This window comes from Marmota flaviventris, chromosome 1 (genome assembly GCF_047511675.1).
Source record: "Marmota flaviventris isolate mMarFla1 chromosome 1, mMarFla1.hap1, whole genome shotgun sequence".
Lineage (NCBI taxonomy): Eukaryota > Metazoa > Chordata > Mammalia > Rodentia > Sciuridae > Marmota > Marmota flaviventris.
This window is the reverse complement of record NC_092498.1, coordinates 138,685,929-138,712,159: the sequence shown is the minus strand read 5'-3', so window position 1 is coordinate 138,712,159 and position 26,231 is coordinate 138,685,929. Positions and strand designations below refer to the sequence as shown.

The following is a 26,231-nucleotide window of genomic DNA, read 5'->3' as shown; positions in this document are numbered from 1 at the left end:
GACGCTCTCTTTGTTGAAGTGATCTTTTTTTTAAATGCCATTAACAATTCACCTTTTTAAGTTGTTGATGAATCTTTTTATTTATTTATATGTGATGCTAAGAATTGAACCCAGTGCCTCACACATGCTAGACACTCTACCACTGAACTACAACTCCAGCCCTTGAAGTGATCTTTCACTTCCTGTATTTTCTTTATGATTTCACTCTTTACCTCATTCTTTACTTCACAGATCAGTTTGACTATGTACATTCTAAATTTCTTCTCTGATATTTCTTCCACAATGGTGTCGTTAGAGTCTGTTATTGAAGTATCTTGGTTTGTCCTTTGGGGCAATTTGTTCCCCTGCTTTTTCATGTTATTTGTATGTTTACACTTCTAGCAGTATGAATCTGAGGTAGTAGAGTTTCTACCCTATGGACCTGTAGTGTCCCTGAAGGTTTCCAGTACCTCACTGTTTAGGGGGGAGACAAATAATAACAACCAATGCAAACAATATACAGCATTAAACCAAATGATTCCTACTATGACATCTACAATGTTAATTATCACAGTAAACAGAAATGATGTGATCAGTTATTGCCTACAATAAAAACAGCAAGTTTGCAAAAGGGTTTACAATTTCAAATGGTGGACAGGAAGAGAACTGAAGTGATATAGGATGTGATGATTATAAGGGAGGAGGAGGAAAAAAGATAGAAGTAAAAAATTAAAGGGAGGGTGAAAGAGAGAACAACGAAGACTGATTTTTAGTGGAAGAAAAGAGAGAAAGAGAAACAAGGGAAACATGGGTAAGAAAAAAATACATAAATAAAAATTTAAAAAGGAATAGAAAACAAAACTAAAATATACTAATCAAACATCCTACTCAAAAAACTGATCCGTGGCTTCAAAAATGCTAGAAAAAAAAATAACTGGCTTTAAAAATGGTAGAAATGAGAAAAAAATATGAGTATGTATAAATGTCCATGTACCATTAAGGTCCCAATTAAACAGAGTAAAGGAAAAGGGGAAAAATATCTCAGTGAAAGTTAAAAGTTTCTTTCCGTTGGAGTTCAAGAGTCTCAGCTTCTCTTCTCAGCAGTTTTAGGTAAGGTCGTCTGAAGTGTGATACCCCACCCTCCGGATTGCTGGGGTGAAAGAGGAAATCCTATAGGTGGAATTCCTGGAGGCAGGGTTAGGCTTAGAATGGCTCCAGGTGGGACAGAAGAGGCTGGACACCTGAGGAACTTTCAGGAAGTTTATTAGCTGCAGTGTCCAAAGAGGCTGTCCCTAAAATTTCTCTGGGCCTCAAGTCCGGAAATTTGTTGAAGGTTTATATGACAAGTGTTTTTTTGTCACATTTTTTTAAGTTAGCGATTTTACAAGTTTTATCATAAAAGCAAAAACATCATCAAGTTTGCAGCCAAACTTAGCTTTTGCAAGACAGCAATTTAGTCCTCACAAAAAATCGAAAATCCTATCCAACATTGAGTTTTTTACACAAATTTGTGCTGATGTTCTGTTATAAAGCTTTCTGACAAGAAGAGGAACTTACATGTCATAAAAATGGTGGGTCTGCTTAATTATGGTAAGGGTCTTCTGGGTGGAGGGTGTCTTGTCTGCTTCATAGGGTCTTCACTGAATGCCATTTGATCTGGAGATTTAAAATCATTGTATCTCTAGGGTCCAGTAATTGCTGATCCATACTGGAAGACTGGCCCCAGGTATCTCCCCTGGGTTCTACTCATGTGATAGAGGAGCCAATTGTTCGTCCCCTAAGTCACCTGCAGACCCCATGTTTCCTGGTTTTGGGTTCAGTCTCCAAATAGTCTCTCCCACCTCCGCCCTTCCAAAGGCATGGCCAGATGCATCTCTCCCAGCTGATCCTGCAAGCAGCCAGTTAGGAGAGGGAGCAGTAGAGCCAGGTGGGTTTCCACAACCAGTTGTCCCCTGTGTAAACCTCTCTCCAAGTTTGATTTTCTTCTGGTCACTCAAGCACACTCTATGGCATGCGGTGTTTTTTTACTGGGTCTATATTTTAGGCCAAACTTGGGTTTGCCAGAATGTGGCTCCCTCAGCTGCCAGCCCCCATGCCACAGCTGAAAATCGTTCCTCCTTTTATCCTCCACAGACTGCCACACTGCTTTTTTCCCCACACAAGGATATTGTGCAGTGCCTTTCAATTAAGTCAGGCAATGGCCTTGATCTCTAAACACTCTGTACCCAGATAGGCCTCAGGTCTCCTAAAAATGTGGGTTCCTTTAATTCCCTTGTCCCTCCACTTGACTTGCAGAGGGACTGCTCTGGCTAGTGCTTCTGGTCTGGCCACTGTAGTGGCTCTGCCACTGGGGATTTCTTCCTTATTTTATCATATACAACTTCCCAAGTCCCCGATCTGTTTTTTTTTTTTTTTTTTTTTTAAGAGAGAGAGCAAGAGAGAGAGAATTTTTTTTTAATATTTATTTTTCAGTCTTTCGGCGGACACAACATCTTTGTTTGTATGTGGTGCTGAGGATCGAACCTGAGCCGCACACATACCAGGCGAGCGCGCTACCGCTTGAGCCATATCCTCGCCCCGCCCCCAATCTGTTTTAAATGTCCAATTTTAAATTCCAATAAAGCCACCAAAGCACTCTACCCCCCGCCCTTTTTTTTTTTTGGTTCGCCCACCTTGCTTAGCTGTTTATCTGCTTTCTTGGTTTCACTCCATGAAGAGTCCAGGAAAGCAATCTCCTCGATTTTGCCATCTTGAAACTTTCTAGTTCTCAGATCCCTTCTCTAGCTATACTTGCTCCCTTGGGCAGTGTCAGCCATCCCCATGCCTTGAAATATTGGGTATGGTCAGCTCTCAGATACTCATCCTGGCTGATGGTTCTCCTGATTTCCAGGGAGCCCAGTCATCTCACTGCCTAGGAGACATGCCCACTTGGTGTTAGGCAGGCATCTCATTCTAAACATGTTTAGTACCTATGCTTTCCACACTCATCCCCATCTTAGTAATGCCACCTACATTGTTTCAGTTGTTTGGGGCAAAGCCACCAGTGTCAGCCTTCTCTGATGCCTTTCTCTCATTCTCTACATCTGCTCCATCAGCAAATCTCTAAAGCTCCACCTCACAGGCTCCTGGGATTCCAGGCTCTTCTCAACACCACCACTTCAGCCTCCTCCTACAAGCTCCCACTGCCACCTGCTTGGCAAATCATGAGAGTTGTTTAGGGTTCTCTGCTTCTACAGTTAATTGCCCACTTTAAAGACATTCTAATCCATAATGCCTACACAATGTAGTGAGTTCTTGATAGAAGTCAATATCCATTGGTAAGGTGGTTTTCAGGAGTCCCATAAGCTGGGTAATTAAGGATGTATTAAATGTCTTCCCCTCACTTTTTGATGAATAAAAGGCTCACAGTTCTGCAGAGATTATAGTTTGGGTCTTATCTGGGGGAGGGGGATGCAGGTACTACCACTTACTAGCTTGTTCCACAGCAAGCTCTTATGTTTTTCCTTATGTACAAGATGGTGTTTTCACAGGGCAGTTAGGAAGATTAAGAAGTAAATGCAGTGTTAACAGAGTGCTTGGCGAAGAAACAGTAATATTATAATATTATACTTGCTCTGTGCTTATTTTTCAGAGAAGTAATCACATAAAAGCTCTCTTATATATAAAGATGTTCTTATCAGTATTTATCTGTATACAAAATATCAAATTTAAAAGAAAAACTAAGAAATCAAATGAAAAATTAAATATTTGAAATGTGAACTCAACACTGAAGGGGCTTCCTGAGTAAGTTGCCTTCCCTTCTCCAAACACTTGGCCTGGCTGAGTTAGACCTCCATGGGTCAGACCTTGCCATTCCAGGGAGCCCCAATACAAAGGACCCCAAATTCTAAGCTACCTGGAGTCTAGAGTGCTGCTTCATCTGGAAAAAAAAAAAAAAAAAAGCCTTTTATTCATTTAAAATCACCTCTATTATTTCATGAACAGAATCTGACAGGGCAAATTCGAATTTTCTAATCACAAATATAATATTCCTTACATAACAGTGATTATGACTGTAATAAATAACCCAGAGATAGCAATGTAGGTTCAGATAATACATTGTCAACCAATGCAGATGGAAGATGGCATACCCTGAAGAACCATTTCAGTTGTCTCAAAATCAGCCCTATTGGTAAAAGACATTGATAGCAATGATCCATGAAAATAGCTTAAATAAAACCGCTTCAGGTAACGTGTAAAAAGAAAAAAAAAATAGATTATCTCATGTGATTTCATATATGAAAATATAATAAATTTACTAAAATGAATATTGAAAGTGGAGAAATCCCTTCTCCCACATTAGTATAATACAGTCCCCTCAGAGCCAGTCGGTGCAGGTAATTCTCACTTCACTTTCCATGCCTGGGGTGGTTTAACATATTTGGCTTCATCCTCCAGTAAATTTCTGCCTTTTCTTTTTTTCTGCCTTTTCTTTTTCATGTAGTTCACCTGCTTCCTCTTTTGGTGCAGGCTTTTCTGGGGCTACTGGTGGTGGGGCCTACTCTGGTGGTACCTCCTCTGGTGCAGGTGGTGGGGCCTCCCCCGGGGCAGGTGGTGGGGCCTCCCCGGGGGCAGGTGGAGGAGGGGCCCCTTTGGGAGGTGGGGCCCCTTTGGGCGGTGGGGCCCCTTTGGGTGCTGGGGCCTCCTTTGCTGGGGCTGTAGATGACTCTGAATCCCATGACAGCATTGACCGTATTTCAGACCAGAGGTAAGCAAGTAGCATTAGAGTACACAATAATGTGACGAGACCTACAGGGATAGCGATCATCAACATTTTAAGGCGTGCTTCATCATCCTCAGTTTTACGGGTTTCTTTATAATTATCTTTGCGTTGTTTTAGGTACTTTGGCTTACCAGGAGGGCCACTGTCCATACTACCCCCAGTCCCTGGACGCCAACAGTCAGGAGGTGCAAAGCCATCTTCACAATGACAGTGCCTGAAATTGTTACACACTCCTTTTCCATAACATTGTTTCTCTGGTTCACAGTCATAATGGAGCACAGCTTGATCAATACAGGAGTGAGCACTGCAAACTTTGTTTGGAGCACAGTAAGTGCCATGGTGCACATCACCATCATCAAGGATGTCAGTAAGGTTATAGGCATCCATGGCCCAGCACCAGTCATTACCATGAGCAACCTGGATCAGTGTATGTTTGGGTCGGATTCTTGGCATGGTTGCAACACCTGTACATATAATTTTTCCACAAAATATATTTTCATCTGTACACCTAACGTATGCTGAGGTCGTTGCAGTACGATGGCCACAGTTTGCAAACCGACTTGGGTGCCTGTTCATTGAAATATAACATTCTTCTGGGGCAGATCGTGCAGGGTGACCATATATACTCAGGCACTGATTATCAGGGTTTCTACACTGCCCCCTGGTACAATAGTAAATTCTGTCACACAATGAGCCATCTTGTTTGTAGCTGTCCACAGGACATTTTTCAGATTGACCATCACAATATTCAGGGAGGTCACACTCATCTCGAGAATGACGACATAAAGTGCCCTTCCCTTTGAGAAGACATCTATGGCAGCAGAGTCCATTACTACACTGAGCCCCCTCCTTCAGTTTACAAAGTGTGTCACAGCATGGGTGAGTGTCACATTTGTCACCACAGTCACACTGCTCCGCCTCTTCAATCACACCATTACCACAACTAGCAGTCTCCCTCTTGCGGCTTCTGTGCCGTGGCTTGTTAAAGAGGCAGGCCCCTTTGTGTTCATGAAGGAAATGGTAGAAGTCGTCAGAGCTACAGTTGCTGAAGCCACTTTCTCTGGTGATGTTTTCATGCATGAGGCAAAAGTGCTTATCTTTACAAATGCAGGCCGCATGGTCGTGCTGAATACCCAGGTTGTGCCCGAGCTCGTGGACCATGAGCGCTGCAAACAGGAGGATGTCTTCGTGATGGAAGGATTCAACGGCCGCCGCAAAACTACCTGAACAGGCACCATTGAGAAATGCCTGGCCCATGGTCTCTCCAGGATGATGCCCAACGATCATGTGGGCAACATCATGCCTCACACGGTGCGAGAGCTTCTCTTGTCTCCAGCTGTTGAAATTCCTGAGTGTAACTTGCAGGTCCACTGGGACCTCTATGAGGTCCCCCTCAGTCCAGATCTCCATTCCAGCCAGCACCACCTCTGTGTTTATTCCCCTGGTGAAGACATTGGCCAGAGCAATGATGTCCACTACTCTCTGGACTGTCTCATTGATGTTACTGTCCCACATCTGGAACCGCTGGTTGTTGACAACGACAAACATCTCCACGTACTTGGTGCGTGACCACAAGTAGGACAGTGCCTGTAGTTGAAGAGGATTCCTGCTCCCTTGTTGCTGGCTGGTGGACACTGGTCTGTCTTGGGAAGTGACACCACAGGAGACTCGAGCTTGATGTGCCATGGTGTATAACACATGCTCAAACTGTTTGGAAGAGAGCATGGGCTTGATGCCGTAGGATGTGTCCTCCTTAATCAGGATGCCCCTGAGGCCCAAACAGGTGTTGACAGAAACAAAAGACCCTGGCACTCCTTCTATGTAGCCCTCATAGTGGCAGTCCTGTGAGATGAAAGGCGTTTCTTGCCCCAGGATGCCATTGTGGTAACTGTAGATGGGGAAGTTACTTACAGAATAGTCTCTTTTCACTTTGAGACGAATCACTTGCTTTTGGCCCTGCATAAACAGCATGTACGATGCCTTTCCCACTGGGTCTTCATGCCCCTCCACTGTCAGACTCTTGGGGATGACTATTTCATAGAAAGAATAAGATACTGATCCCAGGTAACAGTACATGCTTGGCAAAAAAATGACCAACAGCATCAAGATCCCTAACCTGATACATGAATGTCCTGGCACTGGACCCTGCCTCAAGTTCCACTTCTGGGGAATCCAAGTCAGAAAATTTATCTTCGCTTCTGTGAAGGCCACTGGATTTTTCTGTAGAGATGATAAGATGGAGGCTGAGTTTCTCAGTGATGCTGCCACTGACATGACCCAAATGATGATATAGGGTCTGTCTCTCTCTGTGGCAGCTCTCCCTGATATGACTCTCAGAGACTTACATATCATCCCCACATCTGTGCTGGCTTCCTTGTGGGTGGTTTCCATCCAACTCTGAATCTTATTGCCTTCAGGGTGTATCTCTTTATTCTTGCTTCCCTCCTGGTCTTGGGTGGTTTCCATAGCACAGGAAATCCTTTCAACAGAAACAGCTGTTATGTTCCTTGACTAAGTTTCTTTAACATTCGCGGAGAGATGAGCCATACAGGCCTGTAAGATTCGGCCAGTACTATAAATCAGGCCAATTACCTTCCTTTTCCTGAGACCACATTAGTACTGATATCCGTTAATCTGTTCATTCTTTGAAACCCAACATTCTGGCAGGAGACCGGGGGAGGGGACGGGGATTTCCTAGGGATCTCTGAGCAGGACAGAGTTCTCTCCTGCCTACTATGTCTTTTCCTTGTTTATGTATTATTGAGGGTACTCTTTCTCAATTCAATCCTTTGCCTGTGACTCATTTTTCCTTTAATTCAAGAAAAAAAGTCACAAGTTTTCCCTCATTATCCTTCGTTCATAATAAATGAGTTTAGACATTTTATATTTGCTTATAAATAATTGCTCTCTACCCAGAGTTTTCCTAAGGCACAGACACAAGGGTTAAGTGATCTTAGTTTCACCATTGAAGTATCTAAGGGACCAGTATCAAAGTTCAATTATTGGGCTGGGTGTGTGGCTCATTGATAGTGCTTACCTGGCCTGGCCTGGACCAGGGCCTGCGTTGAATCCCTAGAGCTGCAAAAAAAAAAAAAAAAGTTTAGGGTCTGAGGCTGTAGCTCAGTGGTAGAGCACTTGCCTAGCATGTGTGAGGCACTAGGTTCAATTCTCAGCACCACATAGAAATAAAAACAATAAAAGTACATCGACAACTAAAAAATATATATGTACATTTTTAAAAATTCAGTTTTTCTCTACCGATCCAATATAAAAATGTGTGGCAAAATAAAACTGTTTAATCATGTATCTAGTTACCCTGATCAAGAAAATAAAATAAGTGGGTACAGTGGCACATGCCTATAATCCCAGTGGCTCGGGAGGCTGAGGCAGGAGGATTACAAGTTCATAGCCAGCATCAGTAATTTAGTGAGGCCCTAAGCAACTCAGCAAGACCCTGTCTCTAAATAAATTATAAAAAAGGGCTGGGGATATGGCTCAGTGGTTGAATGCCCCTGGGTTCAACCCTGGTACCAAAAGAAATAAGTAAAATAGGTTAAGATTTCTAAAAAGTTCTTCACTTTATAACTTAAATTGAACTGTATAGTGTCTGTGAAAGTCCTTGGGTTGTTTTTTTGTTTTGTTTTGTTTTGTGTTTAAAGATTTTTTTAGTTGTTGATGGACCTTTATTTATCTGTGGTGCCAGAATCGAACCCAGTGCCTCACACATGCTAGGCAAGCGCTCTACCACTAAGCCAGGACCCCAGCCCTTGGATTTGGTTTTGATGTGAATTTTTTCGTTGGTGATTTTAGCAGTAAAAATTTAAAAGGAAAGAGAAGCTCTGTTTACTTATTTTTGGCCCAGTCATTCATTCTCTGTGCATTCTAAGATTAACTAAAATAAGATGTTTTTTATCTTGCATAAAAATAATTTTATATTAAGTCAAATATTTATAGCATAAAACCTGTAAAATACAAGGTGTGACTATGGGTGACACTTGGCAATGGGGAAATGCTCTACTTCAGAATAGAATCATAATGGTACCAAAAGGTATCAGATATCACCATGAGAGTATATGAACTCATTATCTATCTCCAATTAATAATACTTAATTTCACTGGGCATGGTGGCACACGCCTGCAGTCCCCATGGCTCAGAAGACTGAGACAAGAAGCCTGCAAGTTCAAAGTCCGCTTCAGCAAAAATCAAAGTGCTAAACAACTCAGTGAGACCCTGTCTCTAAATAAAATACAAAAATAGGCCTGGGGATGTGACTCAGTGGTCAAGTGCCCCTGAGTATACAATCCCTAGTATCCAAAACCAAAAAACAAAAAACTTAATTTCTAACAGTTGATAAAATATTTCATTAGCATATAGCAAGAAAATTCATACTGTCACATCATAAATTCATTAGAAAATTTATAGCAATAAAAGTGAAATGATTTCTTTTCTTCTTATAGTTTATGTAAGAGCAAGTCCACTTCAAATTATAGAGTTTGGAAATAATACTTAAGATTTTAGGGTACTTCTCTTGTGTTATAACCAAAATAGGTAGGGATAATTTCCTACCTATTTTGTCATTTGATGGAATAAAAGAATCAAGAGTCAATCATGGAAGAACAATGTACCTTTTAAATTTAAAAAATATATAACTAAAATGAAATATCCAGTTTTCCCAGCTCTCAGTAAATACACATGTACACACAAACTGATAGACAAGATCTGATTTAAATCTTTCAACTTTCTTTGACCAACAATACCTGCTATTCTTTCAACTTGTTTTTCTCACCCAGATACAGTATAAGCTCTTTTAATAAGAATTCCATGTTTCAAAAAGATAAATTTCTCACAGGCATTCTCCTATGATCATACAATACATTAGCCAGAAAAACATAAGGATGTCGTTCTACCTCAAGCCTAAAGGTAATTGAGTAATGGTCTTAATCAGCAGAGGGTCAGCAAGTCATGTGGGGGAAACTCTAGATTGTAAACTGCTGCTTTACAAGAACTGTTCCTACAATGTTAAGTGTCCACAGGTGGGTGTTAGTCTGTGAAATACAAGGAAGATATATGATTTCACTTTCAGTTATGTGTGGGTTTTGTATCACCAGGAAACCTGATTTGTATGTTAAAACACAATTTACTTACTACTGGCTTAGGAATACACAAACAAAACACTTTGAAGACCAAACAGTATTGAGTCTCTGGGGAGCCTACTGCTTTTTCAAGGGGCTCCAATCAGGGTAGGGCCCTCTTTTGTGTTACAACAGCTGGAGCATCTGCCAGGGCTTTATAGACTTCCAGCATGGTGCTCATCTGGGACATGTCTGGAGTCAGGCAGCTCTCATGAATTCAATCTGAAGTGACTAAAACACAAGAAACTGAAGCTTAGACTAAAAAGAAGTATCATTTTGGATGCCATTTTACATCAAGGCGTAAAGTTGACCACACTCTAAGGAAAAAGAAAAAAATCAGCCTGAGTCTTTAGAAGATACCCAAATAATAAAATTTGAGAAGTTAATGCTAGAAGGCTCTTTTAAAGAAAGAGCAACAAAGGTATATTACTGTCTTCCTCTCCCCATGGAATACTGAACTCCTGCCTGCCCTCAGGTAGGAACACTAGAGGGGTTCAGATATCTCAGAAACAAGTGCATTTTCCCTCACTTCAAGAAATGATTGCATTTCGCTGAAAAACTAAATAGGCCCTTAATTCAACTCTCAGCTAAATTTTCTGGTAGTAAATAAACATTTTGGTTTTCTCTGCTACTTAACTGATCGATTTTGCTATCTTGAAAAGTATCCAGTTCTTTTTGCAAGGTTTTACTTAACCTTAAAAAATACCTTGAATTACATATTCTTTAAGATAAAATTCAATCAGTGTAATAAAGAAATTCTTAAAAGATTCTTTGGTGGGCTGGGGTTGTGGCTCAGTGGTAGAGCACGCGCCTAGCAGATGCGAGGCCCTGGGTTCCATCCTCAGCACCACATAAAAATAAAATTAAGGTATTGTGTCCAACTATAACTAAAAAATAAATATTAAAAAAAAAGATACTTGGGTGTTTTTATCATACATTCCCCAAATCAGTTGCACTCTTAAGTGACACAATGACCAGATGTCATCCTGAAGGCATACTCAGAAAAATATAAGAGTCAGAAAATAAGTGAGCAGGCTGGGGTTGTGGCTCAGTGGTACAGTGCTTGCCTAGCAGCACTTGTGAGGCACTGGGTTCAATTCTCAGCACCCTATAAAAAAATAAAGATATCTATCTACAACTGAAAATATTAAAAAAAAAAATAAGTGAGCTTTGTGGGATTGATTTTGATTACAGAGAATAGCTGACAGGATAAAACAGAATAGCTAAGGACCAGGGTTGTGGCTCAGCAGTAGAGTGCTTGCCTCGCACGTGCGAGACCCTGGGTTCGGTCCTCAGCACCACATAAAAATAAATAAGTGAAATAAAGGTATTGTGTCCAACTACAACTAAAAAGTAAACATTAAAAAAAAAAAAAAACCTGAATAGTTGAGACTACTCATCCTCTTACCCTGTCCTGTGAGCTAGAATTTGTCTACAAGCTTTTCTATTTATTGACACAGATACCCACCAAAAAATGTTTAAAAAAAAAAGTTTGTGTCCATGTGCACAAAAGAAAACTAGGTGCACATCTATTTTTATTTTTCATTAAACAACTGCTATCTGAGCCAGAATTATGCTTCCTGAAAATGAAGGGTACTGAAGAAAATAAATACAGCCCACAGGATGCCATCAAGAAATCCAGGCAGAAACATTAGAGAAAAATGGGCAGCTTTCAGAGGAAAAAGTGGATCACTTTAAAAGCTAATGTTAAAAAGTCCAGTTTATATTATACACAATTTTCTCAGGAAAATCATCCCAAAATTGGGGCCAGAATAGGGAAAGGAATTAACAAGTGACGGAGTAAGTGGAGGATGCGGGGGCAGAGAGGACCAAATGGGATCTCAGGGAAGGGTAAAGGGAAGCTCTGGTTACACATGTAAAGAGCCCAAAGTGAATTCCATTAGATTTAAGAAACACACCAATACCCTTTAAACAAACATGACAAAAAGGAACGGTGCCACTTTTCTCTGGGGAATTAGGAGCAAGAGAAATGAGAGCACAGTAGTTCCTTCCTCTTCCATGGCAGAGGCACCCAAGTGTGCGTTCTGTGACCTCCACCAGGCAGTCTGCAGTGATTGATTGATTGTGAGCTAATCTACTGATGGCACAGAAAGGTCAGTATAGTTGGTCCTTTCTTTATCTAACCCTGGCATGTGGTTTCTTTTACTTTATTAGAAAGAAGATAATCTTGCTTGACTGACAGATACAATTCCACCTATCATCTTATAAATATAAGACCATATGTCCTAAAATAATAGTATGCCTCTAGAAACTGAGCTTTTCTAAAACAATAACTATACTATTAGTAAATCCCGTACATAAATCTATATAGCAATGTTAAGCAATGTGGAAATGAAATGATGATTTATTGATTTACATAAAAATTACTTTATACATTAAAGAATAATTTTTCAAATTGCTAAAAAAAAAAAAAAGTTTGAAGCTGTCATTATTGGGATTCATGGGAAGTGGTTTGCTCTTCTATCACTTGCTTCACAATTTCTGCCAGTTTTAGTCGATCTACTTTATCTGTGAATCCACGACCTGAAATCCAAGAAAGAATAAGGTCAGTTCTCACTCTGAGAGGAACCCAATAAGGTGGACCTTACGGTGCCAAGTTCACCCTGCCAATGGAGGAACTACCCCAACGCTAATGAAATGCAGTTCAAATCTCCCATTTTCAGGTGTTCACTAAGCAGTTCTATTAAATGGCAATAAAAATGCAGAGTTCACAAACCACAATGAGAGATCTCTATAACATATGCATGTCTGACAATAGACTAACATCCGGAAATTTATGAAGAATTCCAACACATATATAAAAAGCTACAACTTGGTAGAAAAGTGGACAAAGGACTTGAATAGGCATACTTCAAAAAATAAGAAATATAAATGGCCAATAAGCATTTAAAAAGTGCATAATTTCATCTATCATCAGGGTAATGCCAAGTAAAATCACACTGCAATGCCATTATACACTAACCAGAATGTCTAACATAAAAGAGATAATAGCAAGAGTTGGTATGAATATAGAATAACTAGAACTAGGGCTGGGGATATATATCTCTGTTGGTTGAGTGCTCGCCTTGCCCGCACTAGGCCGTGGGTTCAGTCCCCAGTACCACACAAAAAAAAGAATAACTAGAACTGAACACTACAGTGGGAGGTCATAAATTCAAATAACCAATTCAGAAAACTGGTGGCATGTCTACCCAAAAAAAACCAGATGAATATCTTCATGAACTAGCAACTCCAATCCTAAACATTTAAGAGAAATCAGTTCGCAATGCCCTTTCCTTAATTACCAAAACCTAGTAATCATCCAAATATCCATTAACAGCAGAATGGACAAATACAGGATAAACATGTAATGAGTAACGAGATCATCTGTTGCTATACACAATGGGCATGGGACCCATAATATTGATTAAAAGAAGTCCACTTGCAAAAGAACAAGACTTGCCTGATTCTGATTTACACAAAACTAGGCAACATTATTCGGAGGTGCTAGAAATCAGGACTGTGACTACCCTAGAGAGGGAGTGACTGGAAGACAGCACATGTTCCACGACGACCTGGCTGGAGGAGTGTTTACTCTGTGACGATTCAATGGAAGTGCGTACTTCACATGTGATTACTTCTCTATACTGATGATGTAGTTCAAATAAAAATAAAAATCCTAGGGAAGCTCAGCTCTTCCTGGTATGGGAATGGCCAGGCCAGCACTTTAGATTTCCTATGGCAAGTTCAAGAAACAAGCCAGCAATGAAGTGAAAGAATTTGCTCTCTTCCCTGAGAATTCTAGAACTTATCCATAGTCTGCTAAACCCAAATGACAATATAAAAATTTTTCAAAAAATGCTTATTAAGGAAGAACATTAAAAAAAAAAAAAAAAAAATGAATGACCCTCTCTACCTAGTTTGCCTGGGAAAAAAAAAAAAAAATCAACCAGCAGCAGATTTGGCAAAGTCCTACTCTTCAGTGAAATGGCTCTTCTCTAAACTAAGCAGGGTGAACTTGCTGGTCCTCTGTCCTCTTTTCCTCTTTCAATGAGTGCTGCTCCTTTGTGATCTGGTGATGTGGGAGGAATTCTGAGAACCAATTTTTTTGTTTGTTTGTTTTTTGGGTGGTTTCCCCCCAGCCCCACTCTTTTCCCCAGTGGTATATGATAGGAATCAAAGGACCAGTTATGCCTGAGTACTTAACTGTACAGCTGACACCCCTCCCTCAAAATTCCACTCAGTCTCCAACTTCACTTCACAGAAAATAGATCCAGCTCAGGCCCAAATCACCCAACATGTTCTAAACATAATCACTTCTATATATTCCCAAGCAAAGGAGTGGCTGTGGTCCCTACCATTCCAGCTGAAGCTCTGCAGAGTGTCCCTCAGGAGTTTGCATTCCCGATTATACTTCCAGGCCTCCTGCATTACTTCGTTCAGCTTCTCATCTTCATTCTCTCCTGTAGGTAAGGATGAAGAGGAAGTTGCATTTTTTCCTGCACCATCATGGAATTTTAGTGTCAGAGGTGGCATAACATAATATCCAACTGGTTGAGAAATGATGACTACATGTGCAAAACCAGCAGAGAAAGAAAGACTTTTCTGCTAGTTCCAACATCAAATGTCAACCGCTTCTGGTCACTGAACTCTTCTACTTTGACATCCTCACACAAATGCTCTGATAGCTTTAGAGTTCTTAGTATTGTGGATGAGAAATAGACTGTGACAAACCCTGTCACTAAGCAAATAAACCTGGTCAACCTAAGGGAAAACAAGACTGGGTGGGCTGCCTTCTTTCTCTTAGGTCCATTCCTTGCTTTGGAAGGCTATCTGAGGCACATGTCACAAGTTCTCTTAAAAGCCATGAAATCAAGGAAAATAGGTCACCTCAACATTTTCTGGCCTAACAGGTAAAGAATCTCACTCATCAACTGAGAATACCTTTCATATCACACTACCTTGAGGGAAAGAAGAACATACAGAAAGCAAGCTCTTACATGCAGGGGGTCATGTGCAAGTCACTCTGTCTGTGACCCGAGTAGCAGCAGGGACTACTTCTAAATGAGGGTGGTGGTCTCTGTATTCACAACCTACACCTAATCCTGATCCTATCCATATTTTCATTCTCCATTATCTTTACTCTGGGCCCTTGTTATCAAACTAAGATAACACAAAATTCTACACCTGATGCTAAAAATTAAGCCTAAATAAAAATCTCACAGAAAATGAGAAGAAGGGTAGAACTTACCACATTTCTGAATTTCCACTGTTCACTCTTTTCAGTGGGCACAGACTATATAATGTGCTCACTTTCTTGTAATACAAAGATGAAACAGATAATCCAAATTACACACCCTTTTGACATGCATATACACATAGTGTCCATGTACATGCACACACACATACATAGAGCATTAGTAAATGGTGTGACCTTTACCAGCCTGGGGGAGAATACACTGGGCAATCACGTCTCGAAGCTTTTCCAGGGCAACATTTGAATCCTCAGCTCCATTCTCATGGCCATGGATATAAAGGCCGTCCTTGGGCTTGGTGCTTTAAAAGTTTGGGGGAGAGGTGAAAACAAGGTGAAACCTCAGAACCCGGCTCTGCACAGACATTAGGCTCTGCACAGACATTAAACACAAGCTAACAGATTTTTCAGATCAATATAGAGTGTGTCCAATTTCTGATACAGTTTAAAAAACATCCTCTTTACCTCTAAGAAACAGAGAAAGGGCAGACCCCTGGCTGATCTCTTAGCACTCAGTCACACCAGCCAGGAAGAATAATCAAATGAAATAAGCTCAGTTACCCAAGTAACTTCCTCTTCCTTAGAATGGGGTTGTTCACCGAGTGCAGGGGTTTGAGGCTGACTTTCAGATCCTGGATTCTCATGTTGGCCAACTGTTCGGCATGAGCCTGCTGGATCCCTGCAACCACCGCCTGCATGTAAACACTGTTATCAGTTTTTCACAGTCATTGCTGGGCACCTGAAAAGCCAATCTAAGAAAGCAGGAAGGAGAAGCCCAGTATGTCAAGGCAACTGTACTCTTAGGCTGATGCTATCTGAATTTGGACAAGGCAGGACTCTTCCTCTAGATCAGTAGGGCCCAGGGAACAGCAGGCTGAACAAAGGACACACAACAGCTAGTCATTCTTTCCTGGCAGTGGAAACAGAGATAAAAGTAAGAAATACAAAGGCTCATCATGTTCGCAGCTATAGATATGAGCAAATGTGAAGGGAGGTAATGACAACCTCAGAAGAAAGGCTGGCCAGCTGCTGGCCCAAAGGCTCATACACTGGCCTGTATTCACTGTGCCCATGGTGTAGTCACCTCCCTCAGTCCTGCTCGCTCAGAACTTCGAGCATGGCCAAGCATAAGGGCAGACCCTCACCATCTAAGGCCACATCCCAATGGATAAGCCCATCAGTTGGTTTATAATGAGAAATAACAGCTATAGGGTATAGTGTGTTCTTTTTTAATTCCCCAGTTCTGGGAATGTTAGGGAAACACTCCACCACTGAAGTAAATGACCAGCCATTTCTAATTTTATTTTGAGACAGGGTTTTGCTAAGTTGCCCAGCTGGCCTTGAACTTGTGATCTTCCTGCCTTAGTGTCCCAAGTAGCTACAATTACAGGTGTGTGACACCACTCCCAGCTGTATTATCTGAATTCTAAGGAAAAAAAAAATTGGACAACTTTAAAAAGTAGCTCCTGGTGAGCAGGCAGTAAGATCGTGAACATTTCAAGCTTATTTAAGGGCATCGTGTACTCATGACTGCCTCCTGCCTCATCATCTACCTCCTCATCAGAAATGGACCAACCAAAGTGATGGAACTAGCTCCAGGTATCTATGAGCTTAGGCTCCTATACAGGGAGGAGATGGATGCTATTCAACATCCACAGCTCTAAAGCTGACCAACTCCCATTGTGATCACACATCTGCTTTAAGAATGAGAATACTCTGTCACACTGCAATGTCATCTTCTAGGTCTGGCAACTTCTCTTTCTCATTAAGAAAATTCTGTATATCCAGATTTGGCTTCTTGTGTGTAGTGACCTGTAAGTAACTCCAGAAGACAATCTTCTCTCCTCATTTCCAAGATCTTGATGAACACTGTACTGTAACTATAACCTCCATGTGGCTGACAACAGAATTTAAGCAATTCTTTTGGACTTTGAACAAACCAAACCATTCCTACATAAGTGGCCGTATTTAAGCCTGGAAGATAACCACCCATAAATCAGAGATGCCACAAAACTCTCTTCCTCTTTCAGCTCTCCATTTTCTCCCATGCTCCAGATAAACTCAGCATTTTTTAGTTCCATTTACTTATTCTTTTTCAAACTTCAACTCCATCCCTTTGAAGCTGATAATTCTTAAGACTGTGTCATTGCTTTGGCCAGCCGCTCGGCCACATTCTTGTCCCACACTATACATCTTATTCATTTGAATGTCCCTCTGTCACCGAAAATAATATCTAAAGTCTAAGAGACTCCACCTCACCAAAATCAGCCTCCTTCCTCATTTCCTTCTGTCAACAGCATGACCTCCCAAGCTAGCTGCTGTCTCTTTTATCTACTCAGTCAGCAAAAACTAGAAAATTTTCTTCACAGACATTGAGCCACTCCTTCAGTTTCTTCATCACTGCAGAAATCAAAGTTTAGCATGTCTGCAAATTGGACTGACTCTCTGTAGATACATTCCCAGTAGCAAAGCTCTTTTCAAAAACCCACCACGGGGCTGGGGTTGTGGCTCAGCGGTAGAGCTCTCACCTAGCATGTGTGAGGCCCTGAGTTCGATCCTTAGCACCACATAAAATAAAGATAAATATTAAAAAATAAATATTAAAATAAAACAAACAAACAAACAAAAAAAAAAACCACCACCACTGCCAGGCCTGTAATCCCAGGGTCTCAAGAGGCTAAGGCAGGAGGATTATGAGTTCAAAGCCAGCCTCGACAACTTGGCAAGGCGCTAATTAACTTAGCATGTCTTGCTAAGTGAAGTTAGCCAATCCCAAAAAAACAAATGCTGAATGTTTTCTCTGATTTAAGGAGGCTGATTCATAGTGGGGTTGGGACAGGGAGCATGGGAAGATTAGACAAAGGGAGGGAGAGGAAGGGAAGGGGCAGGGGGGTAAAAAAAGATGTTGGATTGATTGGGGCTGGGGTGGTGGCTCAGTGGTAGTGTGCTCGCCTAGCATGCATGAGGCACTGGGTTCAATTCTCAGCACCACATAAAAATAAAGACAATAAAGTCCATTAACAACTAAAAAAAAATTTAAAAAAAAAAAAAAAAGGATGTTGGATTGAGATGGACATCATTACCCTAAGTACATGTATAAAGACACAAATGGTGTGAATATACTTTGTATACAACCAGAGATATGAAAAATTGTGCTCTGTGTGTAATATGAATTATAATGCATTTTGCTGTCATATATAATAAATTAGAATAAAAAAAGTTAAAAAAAGACCCTGTCTTTAAATAAAAATATTTTTACAAAGGGCTAAGGATGTGGCTCAGAGGTAAAGCACCCCAAGTTCACTCTCCAGTACCCTTCCCACCGACCTCCCCCAAAAAATCCACAAAGCCTCTCAGTTACAACCTGACAAGAACTAAAGCCTTGGTTCTGTCTTCGTGCAGAACCCAGCCCTGTGACACCATCTCACCAATGTCTCACTGCTGAGGCCAAGCCACTTTTCCCAGTGGCACACTTTAGTCTCTAACTTTTTGTTCATCTTGTTCACTACATGTGACACACTGTCTACTCAAGCTCCAAGGACATCTCATGCCTGCAGCTGGGAAACAGCTCAGAAAGTGCCATACAGTAGGTAGTAATAAATGTGAGGATTTACGCCTTCTCACGGGGCAAACTGCACCCCCTTTAGAGATGTTCTCTTTTTTCTGAATTCCCACAGCACTCACAGAAGATGGAATAGGCAGAGTTCTCATATATTGAATGTGCCATATTCCATGAGCCCAGGCCTTACCTTCCAACCAGTCTTGTCTAAATCCCTTGGGAAAAGGTATCTTATGGGGCTGGGGTTGTGGCTCAGTGGTAGAGCACTTGCCTAGCACGTGTGAGGCACTGGGTTTGATTCTCAGCACCACATTAAAAAATAAAAAATAAAGATATCATGTCCATGTACAACTAAAAATATTTTTTAAAAAAGAAAAGGTATCTTATATTGCTGTGTGCCCCCAAACCCACAGCCAGATATGGAGGACGTTCCTTTGAACATTCCCGTAGTGTACATTTACCAGGCCTGCCTTGGACTGGTGTTTTACAGAAAGAAATACTTTATTTCACATCCTGATTTTCAGGAAACCAGACATGTTCTTCTGGAAACACGCTTGCCATTGTTTTGCCTTTATCTCCTCACTGGATTAAGCCCAAGCTTTCCTTCTCAACACAGCCTCCTCAGCCAACAAAATAAGCATCATTCAAAAACTTATGCATCAGGGCTGGGGCTGTGGCTCAGTGCTAGAGTGCTCACCTAGCAGATGAGAGGCCCGGGTTCAATCCTTAGCACCACATAAAAACAAATAAACAAAATAAAGGTATTAAGGTATTGTGTGCAACTACAACTAAAAAATAAATATCTAAAAACAAAACACCTTATCCATCATCAGTTGAGCAGAAGGTAGCACGTTATCCAGGGCCTCGGTGGAGTTGAGCCAGGGGTGGTCCAATACTCCCTCAATGGTGAGTCTTTCCTCTGGTTTGACCTTCAAGAGCCTGTGGAGAAAACACCAATAGGGCTGTCATTACACATGGCCCCAAAGGAAGTATAGGAAGTTTCTAGGTCTGAGGTCTGTCTCGAAAAAGATCTGGCTTCTTCTGATTTTGTACCCATTCCTGCAGGCCTATGCCTTCTATCTGAAGGAAAGGAGGGGGATTCTAGGCCCCAAACACCAGGAACTGTTCCATGAATTGTCTTTTCTGTACTAAAAAAAATTGAGAAAAAAAATGGTATAAAAAGCTTAATTCACTGATACTCTGGACTGTGTCCTAGAAGTCAGTGGCTTCCTGAGACCTTGAATCCCCATACTGAAGTTTCCAAGACAATGGGTTCTAACTTAGAAAAGAAACCTAAAGTATTCTTTTAGCTGCTAATAGCTACAAAATTAGTTGAGGAGTCATGTAGTTCTGAAAAAGCAGGTTGCTACCCATGATAAAACTCTTAGATGCCATCATGTGACAGACATGAGACACTCAAAAGCTAAAAACTGCCAGGCATGGGGCTAAGGTTGTGCCTTAGTGGTAGAGTGCTTGCCTAGCATGTGTGAGGCACTGGATTATATTCTCAGCACCACATATAAATAAATAAATAAAGGTCCATCAACAACTAAAAAAAAAAAAATGGCACAATGGCATACCTATAATCCCAGTGGCTCAAATGGCTGAGGCAAGAGGACCGTGAGTTCAAAGCCAGCCTCAGCAACTTAGGCCCTGTCTCTACTATAAAAAAACCTGGGGATATGGCTCAATGGTTAAACACCTCTGGGTTTAATTCCTGGTAACCCCCCTGTCCCCCCTCAAAAAAGCTAAAAATCGAGCCTCTGAAAAGGTGATAGCACCATGTGCTCACTTCTTCTACCTCCTTCCCACTACGCTGTCACAACTCCTAGCTCACCTCAGCATGCTCCCTGGGCTCTCTGTAGCACGGCCTCCTTCCAACTACACATCCTGCTAAATGTCAGTCTGGACAAACAAGCCTAATTGCCCTTTCATATTCTCTGCAACCTTCTTCTGGAGCATTCTCAACAGCTTCAAATTTCTAAAAAAAAGCATTATCCAAGGCCAGAAGAAAGATAATCAGTGCTGTTCCAGGGATCAGAACTATAGTCTATAGAAAAGTGGCAAAGAACCAGAGAGGACACTGAGATTTTGGTTTAAAAGTTGGGTCTCCATAGTGGGGCATGTTAAGAAGATAGACGGAGACTCAAACATTGCCCCTACCCTCCTAAAAAAATTTTACTTGCATATTTTAGAAGATAGTACCTCTTTATAACACAGAGACTCCCTAACCAACAGGGCAAGCTCACGTTTTTCCTCCCCTATATTGGGGATTGAACCCAGAGGTGTGTCACCACTGCTATACTTCCATCCCTTTTTATTTTTCATTATTCTTGAGACAAGTCTTGCTAAACTGCCAAGGCCGGCCTTGAACTTGCAATCCTCCTGCCCCAGCCTCCCAAGTAGCTAGGATAACAGGTATGTGCCACCATACTTGGCACAAGTTTATTTTTGAAAAGGTGTAATTTCCACAGAGGAATGGCTGCACCGTCAGGAGACAGTAACCCTTTAATACTTCCCTTCATCCCATCACAGAGGAAGAAACTGAGACCAATAGAGGAGAAACTGCTCAATAGAGACTGAGTGCAGGGGGAACACCAGAACAGTGTTCAACGCCACAGGCAGCGACTCTTTCAGCAAACATACTTCGAATTTAGGTCTGTTTCCTTTAATTCTCCTGCTACCACAGGTCTCTGAGTGTTAGCTCTTTGCCATCCACTCATTACCCCTAATTCTTACCAAATCTTCCCAACTGCAGTGGGAAGGCTGGAGGACAGACTCCAACCAACCCCATGCTGGCATCCAAGGAATGGAAAGCCAGACATGTCATCGCCTTCTGAGCACTCCAGTTCAACTATTGGCATCGAGTCGGTCCCTGAGACTGGCCTACATGCAGGAAGAAGGGCACACCAGACGGTCTGCCATTTAGGGCCTCAAGTCAGTGCCCAGAGAGACTGACAACAGAGGGACCTGGGTTCACAGTCCTGGATACAACAGGAGGGAGCAAAGCGCTAGTCTCATGGAGGTGAGGGTGCCGGGAGCTCTCCCCCAAGGGCCAGGGGTAAGACGTTTATGGTGTCAAAACAGAAGGACCCTACCAGGGAGACAAATGACTTTTCTCTACCTAGCATGTCCTTGGGCACCACCATCTCTAGGCCTCCTTAGCCTCCTTCCCAGCAGCCCAGGGGCTTACTTTCTCACAACGTCTTTGGCCATCTCTGAGATCTGGCTCCACTCTTCTTCTGGGAACTCAAAACTGCCTGTCATGATCTTTCTCCGCATGTCCTTTGGGATAGTCCGGCTGTGGTGTTTGGAGTAAAAAGGAGGGTATCCACACAGCATCACGTAGATAATCACCCCCAAGGACCATAAGTCACAGCTCTGAAAGCAAGAAAGAAAATGGTCACTCATAGCAGAGACAGACCCCAAAATAAGGCCTCCAGGACAAGAACAGGAATAACCCTGACATACACAGACTGATACCTGCAAGAATCATTTAACAGAGACTGAAACAGTTTTAGGACATATTAGGAGAATTAACCTTTCTCTTCATACAAGGCCAGTCTGGAGTCAAACAGTCACTTTTATTCTCTCTGCTAAGGCCCAAGGTCCTATTTGATCCTTGAGTATACACAGGATACTATGCCCCCAGCCAGAGAAGTAATAGATATAAACCAGCTAGCTATGAATCAAGTACTGTGTCACCCTGGGAAGGGTTGAGGGTGCCCAAACAAACAAACAAAAAAACCAGCTAAGATATATGTAGGCTGACCCCAGAACACAGCATAAACCATTTCAAAAAAGCTAAAACAGTTCCACACAGATCAGGGAAGGGCACTAGAAGAAAGAACAGGAGGTCTAAAAGTATTCCTTTGGCCACAAAAGACTCAGCCCATTTCTAAGACCTTACACAATACTGGGGAAAGGTATTAAGAAACAAAGAAAACTGCCACCAACTATCATGTTTCTAGGTATTAAGGTAACCACATGGCCTACAATCACTGCATTATTATTAATACCGAAAGGATTCGATTCTAGTTAAATGAAACTTTACCTGCCTGGAAAAATGTATCTGCAGAGGCTTCTTGAATTGTGACAGAAGAGGTATCTGCCTGAGCAGGGTGACCCTGGGACCCTACCTCTGGAGACAGCGCTCCCTCTCATACCACAGCTATGTGCTGCTCAGAGAGAAGCCTGGAAGATAAGGTTAGCTCAGACACCCTCACCCGAATGGCACCACACTAGTGGGTATTTGTGAATGTCACGATGCTGGCTGTAGATTATTATTTAACTACACAGGTGAAATGAAATCTTTAAAATGACCAAGTTCAAATCCCTCATATACAGATGAGGTAAGTGATACTATAGATTTAAGAATGAAACTAGGATTGTGGTTGTGATTCAGTGGTAGAGCACTTGCCTAGCATATATAAGGCACTGGGTTTGATCCTCAGCCCCATATAAAAATAAATAAAATAAAGGTATTTTGTCTACCTATAACTAAAAATAAAATTTAAAAATATTTTTTAAAAAGAATGAAACTAAATGACCTAACTAGAGTCATGACACTCAAGAGTGGTAGAACCAGAGCAGGTCTCCAGCCTTCTTGCCAACCTCAGTTCCTTTTCTGTCATTTATGTCTAACCTCAAGTTCCCAAGTAGCATCATTTTTTTTTTCCTGACCTACTTAGCAACTTCAAGACACATTTCCAGAGGCCCCAAAGCTCTTGTTCCTTAGAATAGAGATGTTCGGTATGTGGGCTATAGATGAGGAACTGTGATAATACCAAGTAACATGCACAAACACTTGTTGTGTATACAGGACACTGTTCTAATTGGGTATTTCTTATGAGGTAAGAAAGAATGTTTACCATAAATGACCAGAATGCTCTCTAGCACTGGTACCTAAGAAATGATTTCCAATCTCAAAAAAAAGCAAGGAACCTTGTCCTTTCAATGTGGTCAGTGGGCTACACAGCTAGACAAATAAATAACCTGACAGGTGACTACAGCCCTTGGTTCCTGCTGCAAAAGCTAAATGAGGGAGTAGGAATGATAGTAAAATGAATCAGACATTATTACCATATGTGCATATATGATTACATGACCTGTGTAATTCTACTTCATGTACAGCCAGATGAATGAGAAGTTATACTCCCTTTATGTTTGATGTGTCAAAATGCATCCTACTGTGATATATAACTAATTAGAACAAATTTTTAAAATCTTTTAAAAAAGACATTGACCAAATAAAAGGATTACTGAATAAATATACATTTTAGATCCCTGTTAAAACAACAAAAACCTAAATGAGTAAGAATTTGATTTCATATTCTTTAGCCAAAAACTTAAATTCCAAATAGTTTTCTGCATTTCTGGCTGCTTTTTGTCTTTTGGGCTGAAATGTGAGAGAGTATGAATGAGACTGGCTACATTCCCAGAGGAGAGGGAGGGGCTGCATCCACAGGGTGAAGATAAATATCTCCTCCTACCTTGTTGTAAGTGTAGGGTGTTGGCGAGGTAGGTATGATGCCGGACTTCTCCTTCTGATGCCTTCTCTGCGCCTCCAAAACCTGTCAAGTCAGACCAATAGGAAAAATTTACTGAAAATCACACCACTAATGTCCTGCAACTTGAGACAGACTACTGAAAGGCTGAAGAGGGACTGCCAAACAACAATTGCAAAATAACTTAACATTAACAACGTTTTTACAAATCATTTTTCTTCTTACAACCAGTAATTTATCATTCAGATCAAGGACATAAGATCAAATCCCTAATCTTAAGAGACTGTCTCTTCTTTCTGTCAAGGAAACTGATATCACTTGACTTTTTTCTGGGATGTCCTCCATGCCTATGGGAAAGCACACCCACTGGGCAGAAAGTCAAGGCATTTATCACCATCAGGGACTATAACAGTCACACTTGTTTATGTGTTAATGTTCCAAAGAGATACCCCTGCCATCTGTAGGGCAATCATCCTGCCAAGCTCTCCACTGTTCCTTGTAACAGGACCACAGGGTTAGAGGGACAAGCCTGGCAAGTCCTACACTGTTCTTTGAGATAGGAGGCTGAAGCTCTGTGCTAGTGTACTTTATCCCCACATCCAGACCCACTGGAACTATCTCAGTCCCTGTGCCCACTTAACTGCTGCTAATGGTAGATACTGGCAAGTACTACATCTTGGCCAAGGGCTACACTACCACCTTGGGCAACTCTGACAAGGTCACTTTCAATGCCCTCTCCAAGACCTACAGCTCTCTCACTAACAAGAATTCATTGACCATTTTGTAAAGACTTACACTAGAATCTCTATGCAGAGAACTGACCCAGTCTTTAGCTATAGCCAATACATACAAAATAAGGTGAATGAATCAAACCTGAAAAAAGTTATTTATAACCACATAAAAGCCATTAAACATTAATAATCAATCAATCAAAAGATGGAAAAAGGGCTGGGGATGTGGCTCAAGCAGTAACGCGCTCGCCTGACATGCACGTGGTGCTGGGTTTGATCCTCAGCACCACATAAAATAAAGATGTTGTGTCTACCGAAAACTGAAAAATAAATATTAAAAAAAAATTCTCTCTCTCCTCTCTCTCTCTCTTTAAAAAAAAAAAAAAAAAAAAAAAAAGATGGGAAAAGCCAGGCATGATGGCATACACCTGTAATCCCAGCAACTCGGGAGGCTGAGGCTCTTGGATCAAGTCCAAGGCCAGCCTGGGCAACTTAGCAAGAACTTGCCTGAAAATAAAATCAAAAGGGCTGGGAATGCAATCCCAGCCTAGGAGCTCTTGCCCAGCATGTGTAAGGCCCTGGGTTCAATACCCATTACAAAAAACAAAAACAAAAAATACTATATTGAAAACTACACAAGTATTTCTTTTTTTCTTTCTTTCTGTCTTTTTGATACCAGGGATTGAGCTTAGGGGTACTCAACCACTCGAGCCACATCCTTCAGCCTTTTATTGTATTTCATTTAGAGACAGGATCTCACTGAGTTGCTTAGCTTCTTGCCGTTGATAAGGCTGGCTAGGAACTCACAATCCTCCTGCCTCAGCCTCCCAAGACACTGGGATTTCAGGCATGCGCCAATGCACCTAGCTTACACCAATATTTCTGAGAGAAATTATGAGACAAAAACAAATGAAGTGATACAATCTACTCAAGGGTGAAAGGTTTAATATTAAGGGGTCAGTGTTCCCAGATTGAACTTAAAACAACCCTAGTCAAAATCCCAGCAGACTTTTTAAACAGAAATTAACAGTGAATTCTTAAGTTCATATGGAAATGCAAAAAATCAGAACAGCCAAAACAACTCTGAAAAAGAAGTACACTAAGACTACCTGATTTCAAGAATTATTATAAATCTACAGTAATCAAAACACTGCAATAGTGGAGTAAAGACAGATAAAGAAATCAATGGGGGACTGGGGCTGTAGCTCGGCGGCAGAGCACTTGCCTAGCATGTGTGAGACACTGGGTTTGATCATCAGCAACCCATTAAAAAAATAAATAAAGTTATTCTGTCCATTTACAACTG

The 26,231-nt window shown here is 41.4% G+C and overlaps 2 protein-coding genes across 6 annotated transcripts in view; both read right to left on the bottom strand.

Moving 5' to 3' along the window:
* Nucleotides 1-4,245: 4,245 nt before the first annotated feature.
* On the bottom strand, nt 4,246-12,143 carry LOC114103411 (disintegrin and metalloproteinase domain-containing protein 1a-like). 3 transcript variants are annotated; one of them, XM_071616912.1, is made up of 3 exons: nt 7,087-7,172; nt 6,858-6,961; nt 4,246-6,771 (listed from the first exon to the last, which is right to left on the bottom strand). In XM_071616912.1, exon 3 carries the CDS (start codon nt 6,710-6,712, stop codon nt 4,517-4,519), a length of 2,196 nt encoding a protein of 731 aa, XP_071473013.1. In that variant the 5' UTR covers nt 6,713-6,771; nt 6,858-6,961; nt 7,087-7,172; the 3' UTR covers nt 4,246-4,516. The 3 variants fall into 3 exon arrangements, with proteins under 3 accessions (XP_071473013.1, XP_071473008.1, XP_027804908.2); XM_071616907.1 differs by adding an exon at nt 7,779-12,143 and having other exon boundaries at nt 4,246-7,220; XM_027949107.2 differs by having other exon boundaries at nt 4,246-6,961.
* Nucleotides 12,144-12,221: 78 nt separating this feature from the next.
* Nucleotides 12,222-26,231, bottom strand: part of Mapkapk5 (MAPK activated protein kinase 5) — a 33,508-nt gene continuing 19,498 nt past the window's right edge. For 2 of the 3 annotated variants that reach the window (XM_027949155.2, XM_034636780.2), the window contains 7 exons: nt 24,180-24,260; nt 21,881-22,068; nt 19,506-19,626; nt 15,690-15,820; nt 15,315-15,430; nt 14,233-14,337; nt 12,222-12,418 (listed from right to left, as the gene is read on the bottom strand). In XM_027949155.2, coding sequence (XP_027804956.1) covers nt 12,324-12,418; nt 14,233-14,337; nt 15,315-15,430; nt 15,690-15,820; nt 19,506-19,626; nt 21,881-22,068; nt 24,180-24,260 — 837 coding nt within the window. In that variant the 3' untranslated portion in view covers nt 12,222-12,323. Of the gene's footprint in view, nt 12,419-14,232; nt 14,338-15,308; nt 15,431-15,689; nt 15,821-19,505; nt 19,627-21,880; nt 22,069-24,179; nt 24,261-26,231 lie in introns of all 3 variants that reach the window. The other variant, XM_027949156.3, reaches the window with a different exon arrangement.